The sequence below is a fragment of the Botrytis porri genome, assembly GCF_014898465.1.
Source record: "Botrytis porri strain MUCL 3234 chromosome Unknown BPOR_014, whole genome shotgun sequence".
Lineage (NCBI taxonomy): Eukaryota > Fungi > Ascomycota > Leotiomycetes > Helotiales > Sclerotiniaceae > Botrytis > Botrytis porri.
This window is the reverse complement of record NW_024066088.1, coordinates 1,521,640-1,546,486: the sequence shown is the minus strand read 5'-3', so window position 1 is coordinate 1,546,486 and position 24,847 is coordinate 1,521,640. Positions and strand designations below refer to the sequence as shown.

Below are 24,847 nucleotides of genomic sequence, written 5' to 3'. Positions count from 1 at the left end.
AGTATTCGAAATACCTGGTATATTAGCTATAATGAGTAAAGAGGACAAAACAAAGATATAGATAAAAACAAAAACAAAAATGAAGACAAAAATGAAAATAAAAAGATGTAAAAGGTATAAAAGATTATAACAATTATAAAAGGACCTATCTTAGATAAGTAAAAATAGGAATAAAGAATTTCTTTTTAGAATTGGATTGTTCTTATTATAATAAAACTCTTTTGTAAAGTAGAATATATTATTATAATATAAGAGATAGATATTAGATAAAATGTATAATATTCTACAAAGAGTGAAGAAGGAGGTGGAGAGGTATCGACTATATAAAGGGTGGATGCCTTAGGCATCCATATAACTACGTATTGAACCCGTGACAATAGATTCAAAGAAATTAGAAGAATAGATGATTATATAGGCAAGGAAATAGTAATTAAAAAGGATATATTATTAATAATTTTAAAGAATTGTTAATATTGAAATAAAGATTAAATGATTGTATTAGTATTAATGCTAACATTTTTCGATATTATAGTAATACATTTCGTAGTTTTAGCTTTTAGAACCTTAAGCAATATTACAATAGTGTGAACCATAGTACTATATTGACTTCATCATCCCCATGATGATATTAAAAGTTTGGGATTGGAATTGAAGTTTATGTATCGAGGAAATATATAAGAAAAGATCTGAGTACTTCTATCTTAGGTTCATATCTCGCTAGGAGTAACAGGGGAATTGTTTCAGGCCTATAATCATGATTATAATTATAATGAAGACTGTATATAAACACAACTTCGTTTACATGATAGCAAACAGCTAATTTGCTTCATCCCTACATACAAGCCAGCTCTTATCAGCATCCCCTCCAAAGCAACATCATACGTAGAGTAAGGTATTATAACAACCCGATTATCTAACATCGCCTAACATTGTAGGGGTACTATGAGTCTCTTACGATACTAGAAATCGATATAGATTATGAAACATGATTTCAAAGTAGCCATAGCAATAATCTTAGTTCTGTTTGAACGGATGCATCAACTCTCAGGCATTGCTTATTGAGATCTCCACTAGAAGAGCTTACAGAGATTTAAAAAAGTATCAATATACAAAGCAACCCACCAACCATTAACTTCAAGCATTCAAAATATGTGTCAATCTTGTTGATTGATGACATTGGATGACTTCAAGCTCGAAAGCGATAATCTCCATCATACACTATGCTTCACTCCCGATAAGTCCACTCAAGTCATCACCTTTCTTAATGTCCTTAACATCCATCCCCTTCACTCCCTCAACCCCCAAATCCCAAACTTCATCTACTACTGCATCTCTAATACCCGGGAACTTATGACACAGCATCCCTAGCAAATTCTTATTCATTGCTTCTGGATATACCAAGGCTAGACGACCAAAACATTTAATTGCTGCTTTACATTTGTCGATTCGAGAACTGAGAGCTTCTTTTGCGATTTGGTCGCAGAGAAGTTGGTATTGACTGGGTTTTAAGAACATTAGCGAATGAGTACATCCATCAAGATATTGGGGTTACTAACTCAACTGTGACATTCCGATACATAAGTCCCATATCTAGTAAAAGAGCGATAGTCTCTAGTGTACCAACTATCACTTTCTCATTCTTTCGATGATGGAATTTTAGATTTCTGACAAGTGCAGCACCAATAAACTCTCTGTTTGTTGGGGTGTCTTCGCAGAAATTGATAAGAGCAGCGATGCTAACACGACGGAGATCTTCTGTTCCTGCGTGAGTAGATGTTACATATCCTTCCAATAATTTATCCGTCCACGAAGGGAGCCATTGGAGTTCAGCCATTGTTGTGTTCGTGTCCAGGACATCTGCAGTTTGCAGGTCTAGTATAAACCGGAAATGTTCGTAAGAAGAGATAGAACTTTGCTCAAAGGACAAAATCTTGGAACTGAATTATGTTAACAGTAAGAAAGTGTATGGGGCAAAAAGTCAACGAACCTAGACACGATCGTGGGGAGAATAGCCAGAAGAGCTTTTTTAGCTTCTGTTCGTACTTTATCCAATTTCTCTGTGCAGAGTCGTAGAAGCTTGCCAAATATTGTCGAGAAAACTTCCACATTGGCTGAATTATTTCTCAAATCTGTAGACAGGAAAATAGCGGCAGTTCCTTTGATGGCTTCTAGCCTGACTCGAGAACCAACATCGCCTTGAGCGGGGTCCGTATGATAGTCATCAAGACCATCAGAAACTATATCCCAGAAATGAATAATATGAGAACCAAGTGCTCTACTTTCTCTTGAAAAGTACGGAAGTAAAGCTAATCGTGTTTTGATATCGTAAACACGTTTGGGGATATTCTCGGTGGAAGTCCAGCTCTCATGTATTGCAATAGGAATAGTATTGGTTCGATCATTTTGAGGAACTTCGGACACTTCATTCTTCAGGTCGTTCTTAGATAATGAATATGAGATCAAGAGCATAGAAAAGGTCAATGAACTCTTAGTATTTCCGACCTGAGTAATCCGCATTAGCATACGATCGGTCTCGAGATCCCGATAGTTACCAGAGGCCCAAAAGAATGATCTACGATGACAAGCTGATAGAAAAGTCACCAAATCTTCAGACCCAGTATCGATGAAGTGTTCAATTAAGTTTCTAACAAGTAATTGAAAGGCCAAGATGTGTCCGTTTGAATTTTGGGAATTCGCATCTTTTTGGCCATTGGAAGGCTCGAACAGGCCCATGGCATTACCCAGACTTCCAGAGGTTGTCTGATGACCCGAGGCACTAACCATATGTTCTGCACAAGGTTCCTCATATTCGAACATAATGACTTTTCTCGTCTTCGAGTTACTTAACCATGAGGATATATCGCTATTTACGGTAGGCGATCCCGAATTTTCTCCAAGTATTACCGATGTCCCAAAAACACGGAAAGAATGGAAAATCACACAAGATAAAGCTTCGGCGATCAACTCAGGACGTCGCCAACCTTGTGGGGTCGTGACATTGGATATGTAAGAAGTAAGCATCTTGAATATTTGGTCCGAATATGCTTGGAAAGAAATAGTAAGATCATCTCTTTGGTGAAAATCTGGACATTCGAGAATTGCAGCAGCTATAAAAAGTAGTAGCCCATGTCGTTCATTGAATTGACGAACAGTGAGATTATTGAGTTGTTGATCTAATGCACATATGGTTTCGTAAGAACTTTTATATGTGGTAGATTTGTTGCTGGTCTCCCTTGGGAAGTTTATAAGGCGGAATGCTTCAGCACAGTTTCGCCTTGTGACAAGATCGCCATCACCAACTCCACGCCAGCCTCGGAGTGCTTCAAGAATTGCCTCCCCATAGTGATGCCAGGATTTATCATCGTCAGTTTTATAGGCTAGTGAAGCAGCTGAGACAGCGACTTCTAATATAGCCCTAGATCGAAGAGCAACAGCATGGTAGTCAACAATTTGCACTAATTCGAGTGCTTCAATGATGGTATTTGGGTGACGACCTATCAATTCTTGAAGTGCTGCAGAGGCTCCTCGACGAATGTTACCAGCAGGATCTAGACATCCGGAAACAACGAGATGTGTTGCTAGAGTTTGTATAGTAGAGCTAAAATTCGTTCCATGACGAAACCCTTCGGATTTTATGTCAATATCTTGTAGTTCCGCCGTAGTGTAACGTCGAACTAAAGCCCATATTCCAAAGCATGCAGCATCTCGTACATTAGTTCCAATAGAGCTACCTGATGTCGACTTTCCCTCAAACGATAAAGCTTTGAGCAGAGAAACAATCACTTTATTAAGCAGTTGAGGAGGAGCTGCATGTCGATATAACAGATGGGAGAGAGTCAATATTTGACCATGCCAATTCAAAACATCGTTGGTTGGCAGCGCTTCTAACATTTCGAAAATTGCAAGCACAAATTCGTAGGCCTGTTCGCGTTCGACTTTCAAAATAACGACGCTTAATGCTTTACTAGCGGCCAGCCTTACCGGTGTTGACGGATCCAATAGCGATTGTAACATAAAATCAACAGAGTCACTTAAAGTATCATCTATGGTTGTGAAAGATGGACGTAAATTGAGCAAAGCTATACCACGGAAAATGTTCACGATGAATTTTCGCGCAACAGCGGAGCTTTGCACTTCTTTGCAAAATGGATCTGAAGATTCCACAAAGTTAAAAACCGCGTGAAATACTGGCTCCAAGTTAGAGTCCATATAAGGGGTATCCGTGGATGACTTGAGAACCCCAGAAAGAAAAGAGAGAACGCCATTGATGTGATGTATACTCCGATTCGTGTTGATCGAATTAAGAACAGATATTGCCCACATTATAGAAGAATTGAGAAGCCCAAGATCTTGCATGTCCCTAAGAAGAACAACTCTGACTAGCAAGATCTTTGCAGCATCCTTTTCTTTTCCAGAAGATGAGAGATATTTGATAGCCAACGCGATGGATCGCAAAGCTACGCCGGGAGTGTTGGATGGCAATCTAAAATCCGAAAGATATAACTCGGCACCACTGGGCGGAGGACTAGCCGACAAGGAATGGAGAGCAAATGGGGCCATGATCAACTGCGAAAGCCACAATAGAGTTATGTATCGTTCCTCCCAGCCCCATACTTCTTCTGTTGACTTTTCGCATGCGCCATCATCTACCCATGTGCCCTTTTCCATAGCAGAAAGTAACAAATCAAGTAGTCTGACTTCAGTACTTAGGAACTGGACAATAACTTTCTCCCCTCTGACCTTACAAAATGTATAGAGTAATCGACAAATCGCGTTTGATAGAGGCATAAGAAGTTGAGCATGAGCCTCAGACTTCACGGGTGGCTTCGATATGGATATAATGAAAGCATCAGCTAGTATGGGTACCAGTCGCTGAAGGTGTGGATCGAGAAGTTGAGGAAGCTCTTGGAAATTGTCTAGCTATGTAAACCTTTAGCAGATGGTATGTTGAGAGGAGAAGAATTCATACCAATGCTATCAATCTACCTGTCTCTCTTATGCGCACTCTTCTTCGTAATTGACCCTTATTAGTAACATTATATAGGAATGGATGTAGTGATTTCTCGAAATCTTCCAAGAGTTCTCCCGACTCTCTTTGGAGTCGAACATCTTTATCATCATCTGCGGCATCCATCGTGAGCTCGGGAGTCTGTGAGGGAGAAGCTATGCGCCGCTTTGGGGTAAGCGTGCGTTTCTCTAGATATTTGAATGTGTCGGTATTGAACGATGGAGGTAAATCTTCACCACTGACTGTTCGAAGTGCAATGTGATACTTATTCTTTTTGGTTGGTCATTGATAGGATGATGAGGAGCCGCCCGAGATAGGTACAGTATTCTTATTCATCAACAGTCATCATCCGCAGTATCATTTGTTTTGATATTTGTGCGGATTCGTTTGGAAAGCTTCATGTTTTCTAGATGGCTTTGCCCAACTACGACATTGTAAATAAAAAGATTTAGTGGGGTCGCGTCCACCAGCGCCAGCGCCAGCGCCAACACCATTGGGAGAAAAGTACCCATCAATCATGTAGCGACAGCTCTCTTTAATACAAATCTAATGTTAAATAGATCAGTCTTTGTATCATCTCACAACTTCCCAGATATCGATAATATCATGTAGTAAAACATATGTCTTGATTTCAAGGAAATTAAAATATGTTTCTGAATTTTGATTGAATTTAGTACTGTATTTATCATGTATGTGACTTTCATATCTGTTTCTTATTCCATTCCCCTATCTCTACTCTATATAGATTGAAACGAAGCCATTCTTCATAGCCGGTGAGCTAGTGACTCTCTCGTTATTTACACAGCAGCTACCTACGGAAACTTACTACACCGAAGTCTTTTGCCGTTTGTCGTCTTCAGACGTCCTACATCTACCCCACCCCTATCGCTGGTCGTTGCGGAGAGGAACACATATACGGTAGGTTTAGGTTATATTTCCGGTTTTCATGCATCATCTCACTTAAAAAGCTGGAGTGTGAAACTCGAGATCATCAACCAACATCATTCATCATGGCTCACAAATTTCATATCAACACGACACATATCCACATGAAATGGGATCGATCTCTTACTCCCGCTTTGATGGTTGATTCCGGTTCCGAAATATCATTTGATCTACTCGATGGCGGTTCCAATCAAATCACCGACACCTCAGACATCACCGCAGTTCAAAACTTTGATGTCTCAAAGGGCGATCCTGCATTTGGTCCCGTTTACGTCAATTCCGCTTCTCCAGGCGATGTTCTAAAGGTCGAATTTTTATCCCTCAAACCAGCTGATTATGGCTGGACAGCGTGTCTACCCGGCTCGTTCGAATTTGGTCTTCTAGCCGACGAATATCCGGAAGCGTCTCTCAAGATATGGGATCTTTCGAAGGGAGAAGACTTTGCGGTATTCAAAGAAGGGATACATGTACCCATCAAACCATTTCTAGGTGTAGTAGGAGTTGCACGTGGAGAGGAGGGTGAATTTTCGACCATTCCTCCTTATGACACTGGCGGGAACATCGATTGCAAATACATTACTCAAGGATCTGTTCTTTACCTTCCAGTCAAAGTTCCGGGCGCTCTGTTTAGTTGTGGAGATGGGCACGCTGCGCAAGGAGATGGAGAAGTTTGTGGAACGGCTATTGAGACACCTATGAAAGCTACAATTCGGTTGACAGTTGAAAAGGGCAAACCATGGGTTCAAAGTCCTCATTTTTTGATTCCCCCTCAGCCAGTCAGAGTGGACAAAGGAGAATATGCTGCCTTAGGGATTGATAGTGATCTCAGAGAAGCAAGTAGAAAGGCATTGAGAGGATTGATAGCTTGGTTGGTAGCAGAGAAAGGCTTGGATAGCCAGGAAGCATATATGCTTAGCAGTGTGGCTGCGAATTTGAAGATTGCGGAGATTGTTGACATGCCAAATTATGCGGTGGCTTGTAGTTTACCTTTGAGCATCTTTGTTGGTGCTCCGTACGTTTGAAGTTGGAAGTTGGAATCGAGTCTTTCGTATTTAGAGTGTGAGAAGGTGTGGACACGGAGTAGTTACTAGGTATTTACTGCCGCTTATCCCGTTAACATTTCGCCACGTACCGAATCTTCCGCCTCTCAACGATTTTCGGACTTCATATCTCATGCACACACTGCACACAGTACAAGTACTAATCCATTTGAGGAGGGATGGCATGCGAGTCAATATAACCAATCAAACATTTCTCATCGGGTTAATTTTCGACTTCTTTTGGATTGATAACAGAACCGCTTAGATTCGGGGTAAGTAACATCTAGATATCATGTTCAGTCTTTCACATGTTTTTCTACAATGTCATAAAAGCCTAGGGTAGATGTTGCCCAGATGAATGATACATCTTGATATACATCTATGTTTGATCTACCAATCAAATATTCTGGATAGAACGATGTGAACTTTCAAATTTCAAAAACGGCCTCTTCGGGGATGTGGTTAGAGAAAAGTGGAAATATGCATTATGCATGCACCTTGTATGTACTCTGTGTGCTCTTGGGTATTTTTTCATATGTATACCTAGGCTCCTTCACCGTTCTAGCATCCCGTCTTGCTTCTGTAAATAACATCTCGCTAGACTAATTATACACGTTGCGAATGCCTTCATATCTTCATGGAGATACCGACATCATTCCAAGTTCCTCGGGTCCTTACTAATTGACAAAGTAGCTCGCCCCAACTTGCCAAGGCTACCTCCGCACCAGAGTATTGACATAGCTTCTCGCGTGGTTCCCCTGTCTTGTCATGTCCAACCATTCGCACCCATTGAGAGTTTGCAAAGCACAACAGTGCTTTTCCCATCCCTGTCTCAACCTTAGTTAATCCTGATTTATCTGTCACTGGATTCCTTATCATCAACTCATTTGATATTCATTCTACTTTTTTCTAGCTCTTGTACTCTATATTCATATACTATAAGTATGTAAACTTTTTGTATAGATTTTATAGAATCAAAATTAAAACATCTTTTTAATTAAAATCTATTTATAGTATTGAGTTAGATTAAAGTTTTTATTTCAAAAGCAAAATGTCGATTAATGATTAAATAATAATTAAATAATAACTTAATAATAACTTAATAATAATATAATAATTACTTAATAATGATTTGATAATGATTTAATAATGATTTATTAATAATTTAATAATAATTTAATAATAATTTAATAATAATTTAATAATAATTTAATAATGATATGTTGAAAAGATACAAAATTCTTTCTTTTACTTTAGTTTGTAGGGTGAGGCTGATACACTATGCCAAGTAGAATCTGAGCATGTCGAATTTATACGGTAGGTAAATGGATTTCCCTTGTAAGCTCATACATAGGGAATAGATGTGGGAAAAATGTCGTATGATTGTATTTATATGCCGCACATCGTAAACGTTGTGATGTCAATCTTACCTTTACGAACCCGAGTCGAGTGCAGTGTCTCATGTTGTATATAATTTCAAAATTTACCATTTCGATGTGAAAGGACTTCCAGATTTTGTGCAACGACAATGAGACTCAGCTCTAGGCATCACCTATGATATAAATTATAAATGATGTTTCGTATAACAAATACCTCTTGGTTCAAGCCTCAATGTAGAACTCTACGTAGGATTAGATCCAATAGTCTAAGGTCCTCAAGAGTCACGGCAATTAGAGACGTCAAATTTCACTGACATTTCATTGAATCCATCCTAGAGGATCGTGTAGATCATCATAGCAGTCATGCTAGATGACCTCGGGAACGAGAATGATACGTACATCGATATATTTGGGACATACATAGTCGTGGAAACACGATAACGTGCCGTGTTTCTCTTCAGAGGCTTCATCAATAGTCAGTACTTGGCTGCGTAGTAAAAGTCCAAAGTTTGTATTCCTATCAATGCGAGTTGGAAAGTTTTACTGTCTAGCGAGGCGCTTTACAGTGAGATAAATATGAAATGATTCAATATACTCCTTCAGGCTCGGTGCTATGCGTCAAACATTGCTATCAAATTCATCCATTCATCACTCCATTATCAAGAATGTCACCACCACTTGACTGTGCCCTCATTTCAACATGCCCTCTATATCAATACAAGTATCAAGCGAAAACCAACAACTAACCACCAACCACTTGAATTTGAGGCCATAAACTTGATAAACTCGTTAAATTCTAATCCTATCCTGTGGGTCGGTGGCTGAAAGAGTTCTTATCTTTTCGCCCTGTAATTCTATTTTGTACCCCCATTCTGAACTGATATGATAATAAAATCCCCGGGACGATGGGAAATACCTTGGACCTAACAGCTTTTTTGGTGCCTTACCCGAGTGGATCAACTTTACAGGCAAAAGCTCCTTCATCTCATCCCACACTGACGAGTTCCCCAAACTGCGGGTTGAATATTTTCTGACCGCGCCACTTGATGATGACGAATTAAATGATAGCTATCCCAATTGAAAGGATTATGATCATAATGGTAATGATAGTCCAAGTAGTTCTAACGGTTTCAAGAGTCTGAATAAGATAAGATTGCTGACACGGAAATCTGTTCATCTAATTCTCCAAGTATTCTCAACACATTTGTGTCAGATGTCCTACTTGATACTATTAATTGCTATAACTTATCCTAACCCTTCCAGATTCTAACTTGTACCTTAACTATTCCTCAATTCCGCATGGCCCCACGTTTAGCAAAAGCAAGCTGCAAGCAAGACACAAGAGCCATGACCCATTGAGCAATTATCATCCCAAATCACACCAAGCCCTTCAAAAATAACGACTAAATTTCGAGACTTCCTACTATTTGTTCCATCCAAATCGTCTATCATCAAGAAAACTCAGAATAAACTTTCTTGGCTTTAAACATATGCACACATCTATACTGAAAAGAGATTACATCTCTGCGGGAAATTCCCATCCAATACCAGCACCAGTCATCTAAATTCGAACCGGCCCCCGTCTACGGAGTATTCATCGAAGAATCTATCAATCATAAAAATACCCAGCCCTGTGCGATACGTATCTCTATCTGTACGAGTATGGGAAGGGGATTCACGGAACCCCATACTAATCGACATATCCTTCACCGTCTCACCCAAGTCATCTCACTCATATTAACGCCAATTCCATCCACTTCTGCAAATAATCTCTGTTAATCTTTTGCCTACTTCAATCTTCGAAAATCTCATCACTTCCTCCTTACACATTCTTCTAACTAGAAATAACCAATTCGAATTCTTGCAAACTTAATCCCACTTACATACGAACCATCATCCATCAAATTGAACTATCAATCTCCAAACCTCCCGAAAAATCTCCGCCATTATTGCACACTGTATTGCTCCAAAGTTTCCAGAACATCATTGAAACGAGGGATAAGAAGAAAAAGAAGAAAAAGAAGAAGAAGAAGAAGAAGAAGAAGAAGAAGAAGAAGAAGAAGAAGAAGAAGAAGAAGAAGAAGAAGAAAAAGAAGAACAAAAAGAGAGAAAATACCTTGCGACCATAACCCACAGTACTACAGTTCCCAAAACCTCCGAACTAGAACACTCGACTTCGAGTCTACTTCTTCGCGTTATTGTCATGCAACGGTCCACGCGCAACAATTATCGATACGATTCGCGACGGAATTTAAGAATTTCCCATTCCCATGGAAATATATGCAATCGAACATCCAACCACATCTTCCATTGACTTCAACACTCGAAACCACAAACGCTGCGAAACAAAATAGACCCTCGCTCGTCCCCTCCACGGAGGAAGACGGGCGTGGTACTCAATTCCTCCGGTGGTATCCCGAAATCTAATATATATCATTCATTATGACCATATATTCCAGTCCACCACCCGCTCGAAGCTTCTACGACGATAAACCCACACTTCTTGTTTGTTGGTGGTGCACGTTATTCTCGGCCGTCCTTATATTGTTCAGAGTTTGCGGACGATATATCAGGACGGAGAAACTTTTTAAAGAGGATTGGTTAGCTTTTGCTTGTCTGATCCCATTGTTTTGTCGCATGGGCCTTGTGCATGTTATTTTGTTATTCGGTACCAACAATGCGGTGATTGTGGATTTTGATGAAAGATCGTTGGAGAGAAGAGCGATTGGGAGTAGATTGGTTTTGGTATCAAGAGTTTTTTATGCGGCGACGTAGGTTTATTCTTACTTAAATTCAGCTTGCTTGCATATTTCATTCCCCTCTTTTCTTCTTCTATACCCATTTAGAATCGATTCAATTACTAACCTACATACCTACCTATCCCTAGACTCTGGATGCTTAAACTTACAATTAGTGAATTCTTCAAAAGGCTCACAATAAATATCTGGACAAGGTCACACGAAAGAACTTTAATCTTCATCCGATGGTTCCTCCTTGTCACATTTATCGCAGTAATAATAGCAGATATCTCCGAATGTCAGCCCATCAATCATTATTGGCAAGTCACGCCGGATCCAGGAGCAAAATGTCGTCAAGGTTATGCACAACTCCTTACTATGGGGACTGTCAATGTATTAACTGATCTTCTCCTCGTTTTATTTCCCGTTCCTATCATTATTGGTTCCAAAATGAGGATTAAGAGGAAAATTCAATTGGTGTTATTATTTGCAGGTTCGTTGATTCCGGCAGGAATAACACTTTACAGAATCCCACAAATCATTGATAGACATGGTGTCCAGCAATATCGATCCTTACTAGCATCGGTTGAGATTCTCTTCGCAACAGCTGTCGCCAATGCGCTTATCCTCGGATCTTTCGTCCGAGACCGAGGAGTTAAGAAGCACAAATTTAAATTTGGTTCCTTAACTGACACACTCGATCGGACTACTTCTCGCCGTGGAACCGTAGCTCGGCAATGGGGAAGCGATGAAGATCTCGTCCGAGATCTAGGCCTAGGGGTGGATCCCGAATTGAGAGGAGAAGTTCATTCACCTCCTCGTCCCGCCCCAATGGCTGTAGCTGGGAACATGCCGGTAAGAAGTCATCGATTTGGATCAGACAGTTCGAATGATTGGCGTTTTCCAAGTGATATGAGCGATGAAATCGATTTCGTTAAACCGGCCCCTTCAAGACATGTTTCTGAAGATTTAACATCAATGATGTCACCACGCCGAGTATCATTTTTTGACGTCGGAGGATTACTCGATCAAGAATCTCCGAGAAGAATTAGTTCGACGAGAACGATGGATTCGGAACACACAGGCGAATCCAGTACCGCAGGCGAAGGTCCAGTATCTACTACTTGGTCTTACGAAAATGGATTAAGTCCCGCTCCTCCACGACGCGGTTCCGCGGCCCTTCTGCAAGATATAGGAGGTTTATTGGGACCCCGAACGAGACTCCAAAGAGCGAGTATGGGATATGAGCTGGAAACAATTTCGCAGGAGAGAAATAATGGGCCTACTAGTCATCCGTCGCTTACTCATGCACATTCAATGCCCCCGCCTATCGATCATTTAGAAAGACATCAGACTAACCTGAGTTTGCAAGATGTTGGAGGGCTTTTGAAGAGGTAATCATGGGTTCACACACCTACCTACACGTTTATATACATATTTGTCACGGAGGATCAGTGTCTCTTCATATCACATCATATCTACTGTACCACTACTATGTTTTCTCTTTCGACCTTCTTTCTTTTCGAGATCTATACCTGAAGACATTTTTCTCTATTTCTTTTTACTTCTTTTTACTTTTTGCTTCCACCTTTACCTTTGCTTAAAACCTTCCATTTGTTGAGCACTCATAGCAAACATCACGAGATTATGAGAATTGGGCGGCACGTCAGGATTTGGCCTGATTTGAATCTGAATACGGAGTGGATTAGTGATTTAATCCACGGGTTTGGATTGGACATAGGGCGTTATGGAGTATAACTTATACCACAGCTGGTTGTGTTGACATGTTTTTGGGTTTTTGGGTTTACGCGGGGAGGTTTTTTGTTGATGCGGATGGATTCGAGATGAAACATGAAGACGGGGTTATGGACTCGGAGAGGATGAGGCATTTCGAATCAGGGGTAAGAGGTCTGGACGGATTGGCTGGGAGAATATCAGATATATTCCCCCCAACATCTTATTTCGGTGGGACGTCTTAGGGGTTTCATCTTCGAGAGGTAGGATGGCACGTTATGTTATATAATATCATCGGACGACATATAGTCAGGCGGCATGCGAGCTGAAAAGTGAAGAGTGAAGTAAGTAGATGAATACTAATAATGATTTCAAATCCATTCTGTTCAGGGGAGAGGAGCGGGGTCAAGATACCCATTAATCCCTTCGTGATCGAATGAACATACCATAATGCTTTCTATTCTACAAGTGCAAACTTTTATTAACTCGCCGAAACTTTCACTGCTACTTTGAAGTAGATCTGCAGACTCATTATTATAACAAGCCACATCCAGATGACTCCACATCAATTCCACCAAAAGCTCACACTAAAACTCGCACTCAAACCTCTTACATAATGCCACCACCCAACCGGAATATACAAAACTTCTCCTTCTTCTAACACACAATCCCAATATTTCGCACTCTCCGCCTCTGAGAATTTCTTCCTTTCTTCCTCTCGCTCTTCAACAGTACCATCCCATCCCTCCAATACTCCAATATCCACCTCACTAGTGTTACTCATATCTACTCCTCCATCTTCTATACCTCTCGCGTATAATTTTGGTGTTTCTCTAGGTGGATAAAGACGCAGATATTTCTTCCCGACGACTTGCGCTAGGATATTATGATACGGATCTGTATGCAGCGGACTAATCGTACCGGCTGGTCCAAACCATGCGTTTATGAGCGGCTCTTCCAATTCTGTCATTTGTGCGTATTTTTCTTTCAGCGCGGGAGAACATGATGAATGAGGTTGTGGTGGATAGACATAACAATAATCCGGTATCATGATATCATTTCGTAGAGATGGGATTTGGAAAAAGAGATTGTGTTGTGCTAGGTAGCCTGTTTCTTTTGCTTCTCCTTCGTTGGTTGGGGATAACATGTATTCGGTCATGAAATCTTTGAAAGTGACGATTTTTTGTCCCCATCCGGAGTCAACATAACTTCTACCTACTTCTATGGGAACTAGACGTCGGCCACCAATGGTTTTGGATAGTAAGTACGAGGGACTTGACCATGGTTTCTTGTTACGTGCAGGCCATGAATCGATTGATCCAATTATTATGAGAGGTTCGGCTCCTAATGTGCGATCTTGGGGTTGATGCATATGTTTTGCGAATCTGTCTAGGGTTCCGTCATCATTATTGATATTAATTTCGTCGGAAGTGACTCGAGAAATGGGGTTTAACAGAGAAGGTGATGTGATCGAAATTGATGGAAAGCGATCTTGATATGAAGATGTGGATCTTGAGGATGGATCACTGTATGAAAGTTTCTGACGTTTCTTGGGTGACTGTGTTGATCTATCACCATCTATCATTTCTTCATGAATTCCTTGTAAAAGATCCATCGCATAATCAATTGCTAATCGCATTGTTTCTGATGCTGGAGCTCCGACCATGATCAATGCCATATCCATTGTCTCAACCATTTGGTCTATTACTCGATCATCCATGACATCCATATTTGAATTTGACTCTTCATCCTTCTTCTCATCCAGAGACGATGCCTCTCTACAGGCAAGAGCAGAAAATTTCAACAAACTTGCCTCAAGAAATAATGCTCTCCAACAATCCGGTACATCTTTGAATGGGAACGCATAGAATTTATCCCTAGCTAGAGCGAGTATATCATCGAGCCTTTGGAGAGTCAATTCCTGATTACCTGTTTGAGTACGGATGGAGGTACTCAGATGAGCGAGCAATTTTCCAATGGATTGACCACAAGGCGCAAGAAGTTTTGAAGGATTATCTAATGATCCAGATAATTCTCCGATGATTGATGAACTCTTAGTTCGAAATGGTGAACAGAAGGTTCGAAGACACAAATCAATCAAGTTTTGTTTATTGGAAACCTGCATATTGTCGGTATCCGTCGATGTTTCACCACAAAAATCTTTGATGGATTATGGTTGTCTTAATCTCTAAACCTTTTGGTAGACAGAAAGTTGGCATTCGGCGGGCTACTAGGCTCCTGCTTGCTTGTTTCCTTCTCTCCAATAATTTAAGCGGTTCGAAAAGATCTTGTAAATGATGGTAGATAGTTACGTCACTCCAAACTTCGCCTATAGAATTATTAGCCAAGTTTTCATCAGTTGAGACCAGTCCGTACTTCAAAGGGCGCTTGATTGTGTGGAACTTCGGCTTTCGATATACCTATGCCTTCTAGGTCGTAGTCGATTTGCATTTTGATCTGAAAGTTTGTTTGGGACAAGAGAAGACTTGGGAAGCTGATACAAGGACGTCATGGCAGAAAGAGATATTGTATACTCACAGCGGAAAAGATAAAAGAAAAGATGTGAATTGTGATGAAATGTGATGGGGTAAAGACTTCGAGGTGAATGGCAACAGTATCAATCCCTAATTTGCAGTGTTAACAGAGACTTGAAAAGAGAAATAGGAGAGGAAGAGAAGCGTACGCCCGTCGGCCGTTTAGAAAGGTCAAAGAATGAGAACACCTTCACAGTTCTCAAATTTTCTTCAATTAGGCTCAATATAGAAGCTCACCGCGTCGGTAACCTCTCAAGAAGTTACAAGAAATCGCCCGTTCACGTGAGATAAATCTCAGGTGATTAGTAATCGCAGAAATCTTCCGGGTACAACCAGGTACCTCGGAGGCTGTACAGCCTCAAGTGTAAGCGAAAGGATACTCAATAGCTTTAACACGACGACTCTCAAGGTCTTGAAAATTGCACACTATTCATCTGACTAGACATACCCATTCTATGAAACATACTATTTATTATTAAGAGAAACTGAAGAATCAGACGAGCTACGTTATCTAGAATATGTTACTAAAGGGACAGTAGTTACCCGAGTATCGACTGTAAATCCCCCTAATGTAATTCGCTACCGAGCGGCCCACGAAGCTTAACAAGTACCGAGGCCGATTTAAACGATTTGAACAAAAACCCTTAAAACAGATTTCTACCGAATACAAAAAAAAAATCTAATATGTATATAATGTATATATAGAGATTTTAGAAGAAAATGTATTATTCAAAGTATAATCTAATATAAACTTATTATGAAATAAATTATGAAATAAATTATATTATTAAAAAGGTTTTATTATAAGCTTTATTGAGTTTATTTCGAAATTGATTTTAAACTCTTTTTTTAAGAAGTATATTACTATTAAAGGTTTCTATATATGTTTTTCTTAAATGGTTTTCCTTATTATATATAGACTTTTATAAAATAAACAAGATAAATATAATAAGAACACTAAAAGCCTACGAGCTCTCGAACCTCTTACTTTTTGAGAAAGTATAATATAATAAATATTATTATAATAAAAAAAGAAATTAATTAAAAGCTTATAGACAGAGTTGATTTATTTTTACTTTTTATTATATGATTGGAAATCATACATATTTTTTATTATTTTTATAATCTTTATTAATAATATAGTAATTATTAAATTTTTGTAATTTTCATTATATACATTTAAGATAGAGTTATACTTAATTATATAAATCAGTAAAATATATTTTCATTTTCGTATATCAAATCATTAATTATATTATTATAGTATAAAAGCTTTATTACTAATATAGTTTTATTAATAGGAATTCTACTATATATAAGGGTTTTATAATTAATATAACCTCAGCTAGTATTTAGAATATTAAGAGAAATTCTTCTATTCTGTATAAAACCTTGAAGAAATTAATTAATAAAAAATAAAAAATAGAAATATTGATTGAAATTTATATCTACTATTATAGTATTTAAAGAATAAAAAGTTTTATATACAAGTTCAATTATATATCTCAATAAATAAAAATACTATTATATTGAATATAAATTTCAATTTTTGAGATATATGAAAGAGAATCATATGAACGGATTTTTTAAATTCTAATAAATGATTCTATGTATTTTTATGCTAATTTATTAATTCTCTTAAGATTATATACTAAATTAAATAACATTTTCTATATAAAAGTATACTTTTGTTCCAATCGTTCAAGTCGGGCTCGGTAACAAGATAAGATTCCGCTTCCTATCTACCGCACCTACCCCAGTCAAAAAAAGCTTATCACCCCACAAATACCCCTCATTTCCTTCCTGAATTCTACTGAAAGAGGTCAGACCTCAGCCAACCAGCTGGCGTCACTTGACATAGCCGGCACTTCTGTATGATTGTAAGCCTCTCTCGAGCCTCTCAACATCTATTTATGGAGAATCTCCTGACTCCAGCTTCCCTCGATTCCAATTGCCACTTTTGCTGTCTATCACTTCAACTCATAACATAACATTCTCTGATCTCACTTCTCATTCTTTACTCTTCATTTAATATCCAGCAATACAAATCACAAACCCAATATCAAAATGGCTCCCCCTTCAGCAACAACCCCATCCGAGCCCCTCAATACCGGTGCCGCCATCCCCACAACCTCTGATTCTACCCCCTCAACCCTAACCCACGAGCCTGGCCTCTCCAAAGAGCAAGCTCAAGCCCGTGCCCAAGTTATGAATTTGCCACTACGAACACCATTTGAAGATAAATATGCAGAGAGGGAATATCAAAAGGGGAGATTGGCGTTGGCTTTCAGGGTTTTTGCCAAGTTGGGGTATGATGAGGGAGTGGCGGGACATATTACTTTGAGGGTGAGTGAGATTTTCTTCTCTGTTGGGTTTGGGGGGGGAGGACGGGGGAAGATGGATGGATGTTGATGTCAGCGGGCGAGGGGGATTGACAAGTTGTTGAAACTTTTGGATAGAATTTTTGGATATGAATTGATAGAAAAATTGAGTGCGGTATACTAACAGAAGTAGGATCCCGTTGAACCAACTAGTTTCTGGGTCAACCCATTTGGAGTAGCATGGCCACTTCTTCGAGCATCCGATTTAATTCTCGTCAACAAAGACGGGGAAGTAGTTGATGGCGGTCCATGTCGATTATTGAACACAGCCGGTAAATCTGCCTTCTTCCGTCATCCCTCAAGAACTCCCACTAACATCCCATTTCCAAGCTTACATGATCCACCACGCCGTACACACCGCACGCCCCGAAATCAACACAGTAGCCCACTCCCACTCCATCTACGGCCGCGCCTTCTGTTCCCTCGGCCGTCCCCTCGACACCATCACCCAAGATGCCTGCTCTTTCCACAACGATCTCGCACTCTACTCGTCTTTCCGCGGCGTTGTCCTCGCATCGGAAGAAGGGCAAGCTATCGCTTCCGCTCTCGGCAATAAAAAAGCCGCATTACTTCAAAACCACGGGTTACTCACTTGTGGAGAAACAATCGAAAGCGCAGTCTTCTGGTTCATGAGTTTGGAAAAGTGTTGTCATGCGCAATTACTAGCTGATGCGGCAGCAGGGGGAAGGGGAGGAGAAACGATTAAAATTCAAGAGGAAGACGCGGCGTATACTTATAAGGCGGTGGGGACAGAGATGGCGGGTTATTTTAGTGCGAAACCTGCTTTTGATATGATGGAGCATGAGAGTGGTACAGATTACAAGTGGTAGTTTAGGTATAGTGGAAGGGGTTGCGGATACCTATTCTGTTTTACTTGTGCATAATCTTTTGAACCAGGAATTGTGTTATTGCTTTCACTATATGTTTATCTCTTGGGGACGAGCCCCCAAACCCCCATTGCTCGCTTCGCTCGGGGAGGTTATTTATCCAATATTGGTCTGCCTCCATGGCAATGGTTCTCAGAGGGCCAGCAGAGCGTCATTTTGAACATGAGTATGAAAATCTTCAAAACTCGCATTCACAATTCTACATCCAGTTTCCGTAGCCATTTATCTATGCACCATCTATGCTTCTCTAATCCCCTGAAATTTCAAATTATCTTAACCAAGTCTCAAATCCCAACTTTCAAATCTTAAATCCACCACTCTGCAATCTTCTCCAAGTACCATCCGGATCATACGCCTCCTGTACTTTTCTCAAACGTGACAAATTTTCCTCTCCATATCCTGCAAAAACATCCTGACTTGCATCTGCGTAGTTGGGATAGATGTATTTATGCAATATACCCAGTTCCTTAGCGAACAGAGTGAGTTTGGTGATGAGGTTGTGTGTGGATTTTTGTACTAGGGGGGTGTAGGAGTCGGAGGCTTGGGAGGACCACCATATGTTTATGTTGAAGACTGTGTGGGTAGGTTAGTTAGATGTGCAAGTGGATGAAAAGGAAATAATGCTAGTCAGTTTCCTAATGTGAAGGAGAGGAAAAAGAAAGAAGCGAACCAATAAGTGTCCCATCATTTCCAGATAATCCATTTGGACTCTGACTCCCATTCGAATGGACAGAAGGAACCAGTGGTTGCAACACAAAACTCGGGAGAAAGCCAGGGACATGTTTTATCTCTTCTATTTGCTCAAGGAAGAGGTTCAGGGCTTTCTGGGAGAGCTCTGGATGAGGGTAGAGAGTCATGGTCTCCCAGAGAATTCTAGTGTTGAGAGTAGGTTAGAATGAACATAAGCTTTGGGGTACGACCGCCTATTTCCTTATTTCAAGAATCATCAAAATCGAAGGGAAACTTAACTCACCGGTCACCCCAAACATCCATACTCGTCAACTCCTTCGTCAATTCTCCCATACTAGCAATCCGATTCGTACTATAAGCCCCCAATTTCCTTATCCTTTCGAATGCCGACGGATTAGCCACACCGTTTGAATTCGTTAGACAAGTAACTCCGGCGAATAAATCGTATTGGGCGAGGTAACCGATGGAACCGTAGAACTGGCTTGAGGTGTCGGAGGTTTGGTTCGTGATAAGGTCTTGGATGGCGTTTAGGAAGGTTGTGGTGGATGTGCAATAGGAGAGGAGGCAGGCAGTTTTGAGGAAAAGGCTGGTGAGGGGAATGGTAAGGGAGCGTAGGGAGAGAGGAAGGAAGGGGCGGGGAGGAATCGAGAATGTACTGCGTTGGGCTGAGATGTCGGAGAAGATGTAGTCTATTTGGTGTTAGTAAAATTGCGAGATTCTAGGAAGTAGAGAGGTACTGAGGGATATCATTAACTCTAAGACAAAAAGGATAAGAGAGAGATAAGATTGATATCAAATTCGCAATATCAATAAGCACGTTTGTACTCACAATTCTGGCCTCCCCATGCAGGACCCTGCGGATAAGTCTGTAGATCAAATCTCGTAACGATACCAAAATTATTTCCTCCACCTCGTAAGGCCCAGTACAAATCTGGGTTATCATGAGCATTTGCATTTGCTATTGTTCCATTGGAAAGGACAACCTAAGCAGATATTAGCTGGTATATATCATAATGTGGTGAAACAATCAAACCTCAAAATTTCGAACATTATCAGAACCCCATCCATATCTTTGGGACAGAAGCGATATTCCCCCTTTTGAAAAACTTAGCATCTCATATTTGACATTGAATTTACCTCCACTTCACTTACCACCCAAAAGGAATCCTCCCACTCCCACCGTCGAATCCCTTCCCCCCACGACCATCAATCCCCTCGGTTCCGCGACCTCATAAACTTCCCCCCATCTACAACCCGCTCCTACCTTTACAATTTCCTCATCCCCTGAGATTTCAATACCCTTCATTCTCACCAAGTCAATAGTAATACCGCCCTCCACATTGGAAAACCCTTGATTCATATTATGTCCTCCACTTTTGATAGCAAAATGACAGTCAGATTCTTGGATGATTTTCATGGCGGATGATACCTCAGAAGGGGAATGAGGACGTATTATACAAGCTGGCGTAACTGATGCTTGTTGGAAGGAGTAGTAGGTGGGAGTAAAATCCGAGGGAATGGATCCATAGTAAGTTTCCTCAAGGCTTTGTTGGAGAGCTATACACTACCGAGTTCCGTGTTAGTTAGGGGGGATGTTATAGATTTGGAAGATGTAGGAATTAATTGTATTACCGTTTCATGACAGCTGTCGTCCTTGAGAGAACCTCCATATACAATTGGCTGTTGTTCACTCCAATCGGGCGAAGCCGCAATAACGTAGGTAAAAGCATAGCTGAAGAAGAAACATAGTACAGGGGTAAACATCATTCTCGCCTTGCAATAGACGTTGCTGATAATATTTATTGTAAAAACTTCTACCTCATCTTCATGTCAGGAGAAGTTGTGAGTTAGAACTTTTTATACAATAATTATTAAGTTTCGTTACAGTATTTCTGTAACAGTATCTCCTGGGGTCATCTCCACTCTGAGATGATATATACTGGCATTCACTTCAGTCCGACTTGACCGACTTATTATCATTGGTAGACAAATTGCTGCTGAATAAATCAAATGAATCATGGATGTCAGGAAATACGTATAAGAGCTCGTTTCATGAGTCGGGTGAATTTGTGAATCTGTGAACTTGTGAGTCTGTGAGTGCATTCAAAATCTCCACCGTTTCACCACTCTAGCTGACCACCCTAGGTGATTATGACGATGAATATCAAGGGTCTGAGGTTCAACCGTCAACCCCAGATTTTTTACGACATTTCCACCAGAGTTCACTTCCCCCAACGACAACATCCCTTCACGTTAATATCCCCAGATATAAACATATCTTCATTCTGTTGATTGATCTCTTGACTGCAATATGATTGATGATTCTGATCCTCGAAGTTATATTGAATGAAAAGACTCGAAAGAGAAATGCTCAGTGAGGGGATATTGATCAGGGAAGAGCTAACAATTCCAAGGAACTCAAAGGATTCCAAGAATGGCGAAGGAATTGATGATCTCTGATCTCATGGATATTTTGTGGATGCTAAGATTATCTATGAGATGAGGGGCTTGACAAGCTTGACAAGAAGACCCTTCTGACAGGACCCTTTCTTTTCTCTTCTTTTCTCCTTATATATATATATATATATTCGCATCTATTTGCTAATAAAACAACAACAACAACAATAACGTCTTGTCGAATGCTGTCTACAAAAATCCAAATCTTCTACGACTCTACGAATATGCGAATAGAACACGATCTCTTATGACATCTTTGACAATCAGCAACATTCGCAAATACCGATAAATACTATCTCAATCATGACGAATCTCGAACCATCTCATTCAACTTCTACAAGTTCAATCAAACTTACTCAACGACATGATCGATCGACTTTGAGTGTTATGGCACAGAAAGCTATCAAAACCTTCTCCGAAACAATCCTCAAAACACATCCTCCTCTCCCATCCGGATCTCCTCAGTTAACTCCTCACCATTCCGTCAAGAAGCATTGTCGAGTCACCGAACATCATATTGCAGATACGTATATCTATGCCTTCTCATCCCTCTCTACCCCGCCACCTTCTCCAACCACGGAGCAAAAGCCCCCAGTGGTTCTCGATAAATTATATTATTTCGCAGGTGGGGGGTTCAGAAGTGGCGCTTTGAAAGAACATTGGACTCTCTGCGCGGAATTATGCAAGAAACTTCCCGCATACGAAATTAACATTGTTAGCTATCCTTTGGCGCCCAATTCCCCAGCTGCTCATTCGTTGCCACATTTGAGGAAGTTATATAATGCGTTGGCCGAACAAGCAACGAGAGAGGGATATAGAATTACATTAATGGGAGATTCGGCTGGGGGGAATATTGCGTTGGTCTTGGGACTGTATGGGGCGACTTGTTGGTTACGAGATCGGGGATTGGAAGGAGCGGGGAAGGTCTGTCCATTAAGAAATATAATGGTCATGTCACCACCCACCGACATGCGAAATACAAATCCCGGAATCGACGCAATAGATTCTCACGATCCCATTCTTTCGCGAGCTATCATTACCGAGGTAGCAGAAAGATGGCGTCAGGATATCCCGGCGGAAGATCCAACAGTTTCGCCTCTTTTGGCCGATCTAAGCGTGTTTAAAAAGGCAGATGTACAAGTAGATGGAGTGGTAGGTTTATATGATTGTTTGGCTCCTGACTCCGTGGAGTTAAGAAAGAAATTAGAGATAGAGGGAGTTAGAGGAGAGTGGTTGGAATGGGATAAACAGATGCATTGTTTTCCTTTGACATTTTCATACAAGATATCCGAGGGCGTGTTTGGGAAGGACTGGATTATTGATGTTCTAAGGCGTAATTTGGAGCAATCGATAGAGAAATAGATTAATTTTAATCTTGCGTTAGATATAGTACTCTGTACGATGTAGCTCTGAACTCGCCCGGTCATGTGCAGGCTATGAGTATGTAAAGGATAGAGGTTAAGGCAAGTGCCTCATTGAACTTGTACTGAGTTACAACGCCTTTCTTACCGGGCTAGCACCGAAAATCTTACAAGTTGGCGCGAGTGAGTTTCTCGTGGCGTACAAATTCATTGGATTTCCAAAATTATTCTGTTGCTATGGTTCTTCGTGAGTTTGTACAAGAAGAAAAATCATGGGCGGGGTCGAATATTGTAGTGATTTCGATTTTAAATATGGCACCCCGAATTATCACTTCCTACTTCCCCTTTTCTTGATATACTCTCTTGTCTTTTACGTCTTGCTCTTTTCCTCTCGCCATTTTCACCATTGAAACCAAAAGACCGATGCACCATTCTATAGTCTATTGCTAAGTTACTGAATATCTCTCTACTTCAGCTCTTCTAGACTGATTGCAAACCGGATTTTTTGTCTTCCTCTCTTCCTTCGTCCTTTTCATTCATTCATTCAAATCTCATCTTGACCCCCTCAAATCATGCCATCTATTCTCCTTTGACTCTGTTCTTCTAGATTGTCTATCCGTATTTCGTAGCTCTCCTTTTTCCCACTTTCTCTTGTACTCTTCTCATACATTCATCACATCTTTATTAATTTCTAACTTACTCTTCCCGTTTTGAATTATTGCTTTCCTCTCACCCGTTATGATGCCTAAATATTGGAAAAATTATCAACAACGATAACAATGTTGGAAAATCGAATTCCACAACATCATCCCATCATTGAAAGTTCAATGAGATAAACAAACAAATGGACAAAGGAAAAGGAAAAAAAAGAATCAAACATGCAGAGAAAGAGAAAACCCACCAGTTTTTTCTACAATCTTAACATGTTCCGAAGCTTTAGAAACCAGATATCTTAGTTCGTCGGCTGTGATTATATCGTGATAAGATGCTGCTTTCTAAGTTGGTTCTGGTGTAGTTTTGGATGTGTCTAAGTTTAGAATCGTTAGTTTATTCTGCGTCTTGGGATATAAACAAGGTTAGATGGGATGGGAATGAGATGATATTGAATAGATCATCCTCCAAATTTTAACAGAGAGATGAGGAAGTCGAGAAATATGAAAGAAGCATGTTGATATAGCAAAGTGAGAATTGAGAAAAGACATACCAGGAGGACCGATCAATTCAAAGCATCCATCCCATTCTTCAGCTTCGATTTCTTTTTGTAACGCAGAGATGGGATTGCTGGGATCGGAATCTGGAGACGCGGAGGATGCCATTGACAGAGGGCCGTGAATCTGTGGGTAGAAGGATCTTGATTAAAATACATGGGGATAGGAAGGATAGAAGGTTCTATGTGAGCTGTAGCTCTTAATCTGGAGATTTACAGATCCAGCTCTTGGATTTCATAAAATTACACTTTCACAAGTGGATGGGGATGCCAGATGTGAGTTCCGAGTATGAAGCATTTACAGAGGTGGTAGCGAGAAAATAGTACAAAAACTTCCATACCTACATATAGCTCTCCACGTCCGTATCCAGAAAATAAGGCAAAAACAACTTGTGCGTGTTCTGTCAGCCAGTGTTTTGAAAATTCTTCTTTTGACATAGCGGGATTACGTTATAGGAGGGCGAGGAAGGTTCGCGGCCGTCGTTT

General features: G+C 40.3%; 9 protein-coding genes across 9 annotated transcripts; 4 read left to right on the top strand and 5 right to left on the bottom strand.

Moving 5' to 3' along the window:
- Positions 1-852: 852 nt before the first annotated feature.
- EAF01_009776 (uncharacterized protein) lies at positions 853-5,497 on the bottom strand. Its single transcript, XM_038918032.1, has 4 exons — positions 4,970-5,497; positions 1,988-4,920; positions 1,557-1,937; positions 853-1,498 (listed from the first exon to the last, which is right to left on the bottom strand). The coding sequence occupies exons 1-4, from the start codon at positions 5,132-5,134 to the stop codon at positions 1,219-1,221; spliced, it is 3,759 nt and encodes a 1,252-aa protein (XP_038766841.1). The 5' UTR covers positions 5,135-5,497; the 3' UTR covers positions 853-1,218.
- A 521-nt stretch (positions 5,498-6,018) lies between these two features.
- Positions 6,019-6,975, top strand: EAF01_009775 (uncharacterized protein; the record flags this gene model as incomplete). Its single annotated transcript, XM_038918031.1, has 1 exon — positions 6,019-6,975. One exon carries the CDS (start codon positions 6,019-6,021, stop codon positions 6,973-6,975), a length of 957 nt encoding a protein of 318 aa, XP_038766840.1.
- Positions 6,976-10,814: 3,839 nt separating this feature from the next.
- Positions 10,815-12,508, top strand: EAF01_009774 (uncharacterized protein; the record flags this gene model as incomplete). The annotated part of the gene is made up of 2 exons (XM_038918030.1): positions 10,815-11,143; positions 11,260-12,508. 2 exons carry the CDS (start codon positions 10,815-10,817, stop codon positions 12,506-12,508), a joined length of 1,578 nt encoding a protein of 525 aa, XP_038766839.1.
- Positions 12,509-13,409: 901 nt separating this feature from the next.
- On the bottom strand, positions 13,410-14,969 carry EAF01_009773 (uncharacterized protein; the record flags this gene model as incomplete). The annotated part of the gene is made up of 1 exon (XM_038918029.1): positions 13,410-14,969. One exon carries the CDS (start codon positions 14,967-14,969, stop codon positions 13,410-13,412), a length of 1,560 nt encoding a protein of 519 aa, XP_038766838.1.
- Positions 14,970-14,991: 22 nt separating this feature from the next.
- Positions 14,992-15,295, bottom strand: EAF01_009772 (uncharacterized protein; the record flags this gene model as incomplete). Its single annotated transcript, XM_038918028.1, has 2 exons — positions 14,992-15,173; positions 15,265-15,295. 2 exons carry the CDS (start codon positions 15,293-15,295, stop codon positions 14,992-14,994), a joined length of 213 nt encoding a protein of 70 aa, XP_038766837.1.
- Positions 15,296-17,445: 2,150 nt separating this feature from the next.
- Positions 17,446-18,589, top strand: EAF01_009771 (uncharacterized protein; the record flags this gene model as incomplete). Its single annotated transcript, XM_038918027.1, has 3 exons — positions 17,446-17,724; positions 17,893-18,031; positions 18,090-18,589. The coding sequence occupies 3 exons, from the start codon at positions 17,446-17,448 to the stop codon at positions 18,587-18,589; spliced, it is 918 nt and encodes a 305-aa protein (XP_038766836.1).
- A 355-nt stretch (positions 18,590-18,944) lies between these two features.
- On the bottom strand, positions 18,945-21,103 carry EAF01_009770 (uncharacterized protein; the record flags this gene model as incomplete). Its single annotated transcript, XM_038918026.1, has 7 exons — positions 18,945-19,219; positions 19,317-19,519; positions 19,620-20,025; positions 20,166-20,319; positions 20,370-20,431; positions 20,489-20,900; positions 20,969-21,103. 7 exons carry the CDS (start codon positions 21,101-21,103, stop codon positions 18,945-18,947), a joined length of 1,647 nt encoding a protein of 548 aa, XP_038766835.1.
- A 993-nt stretch (positions 21,104-22,096) lies between these two features.
- On the top strand, positions 22,097-23,155 carry EAF01_009769 (uncharacterized protein; the record flags this gene model as incomplete). Its single annotated transcript, XM_038918025.1, has 1 exon — positions 22,097-23,155. The coding sequence occupies one exon, from the start codon at positions 22,097-22,099 to the stop codon at positions 23,153-23,155; it is 1,059 nt and encodes a 352-aa protein (XP_038766834.1).
- A 994-nt stretch (positions 23,156-24,149) lies between these two features.
- On the bottom strand, positions 24,150-24,470 carry EAF01_009768 (uncharacterized protein; the record flags this gene model as incomplete). The annotated part of the gene is made up of 2 exons (XM_038918024.1): positions 24,150-24,181; positions 24,359-24,470. The coding sequence occupies 2 exons, from the start codon at positions 24,468-24,470 to the stop codon at positions 24,150-24,152; spliced, it is 144 nt and encodes a 47-aa protein (XP_038766833.1).
- Positions 24,471-24,847: the final 377 nt, after the last annotated feature.

Coding starts and splice junctions, on each gene's coding strand:
- EAF01_009776 (XM_038918032.1), bottom strand. CDS start 5,134: ATGGATGCCGCAGATGATGATAAAGATGTTCGACTCCAAAGAGAGTCG. Junction 1,938..1,987: donor CTCCCCACGATCGTGTCTAG/GTTCGTTGACTT, acceptor AACATAATTCAG/TTCCAAGATTTTGTCCTTTG. Junction 1,499..1,556: donor TATCGGAATGTCACAGTTGA/GTTAGTAACCCC, acceptor CTTAAAACCCAG/TCAATACCAACTTCTCTGCG.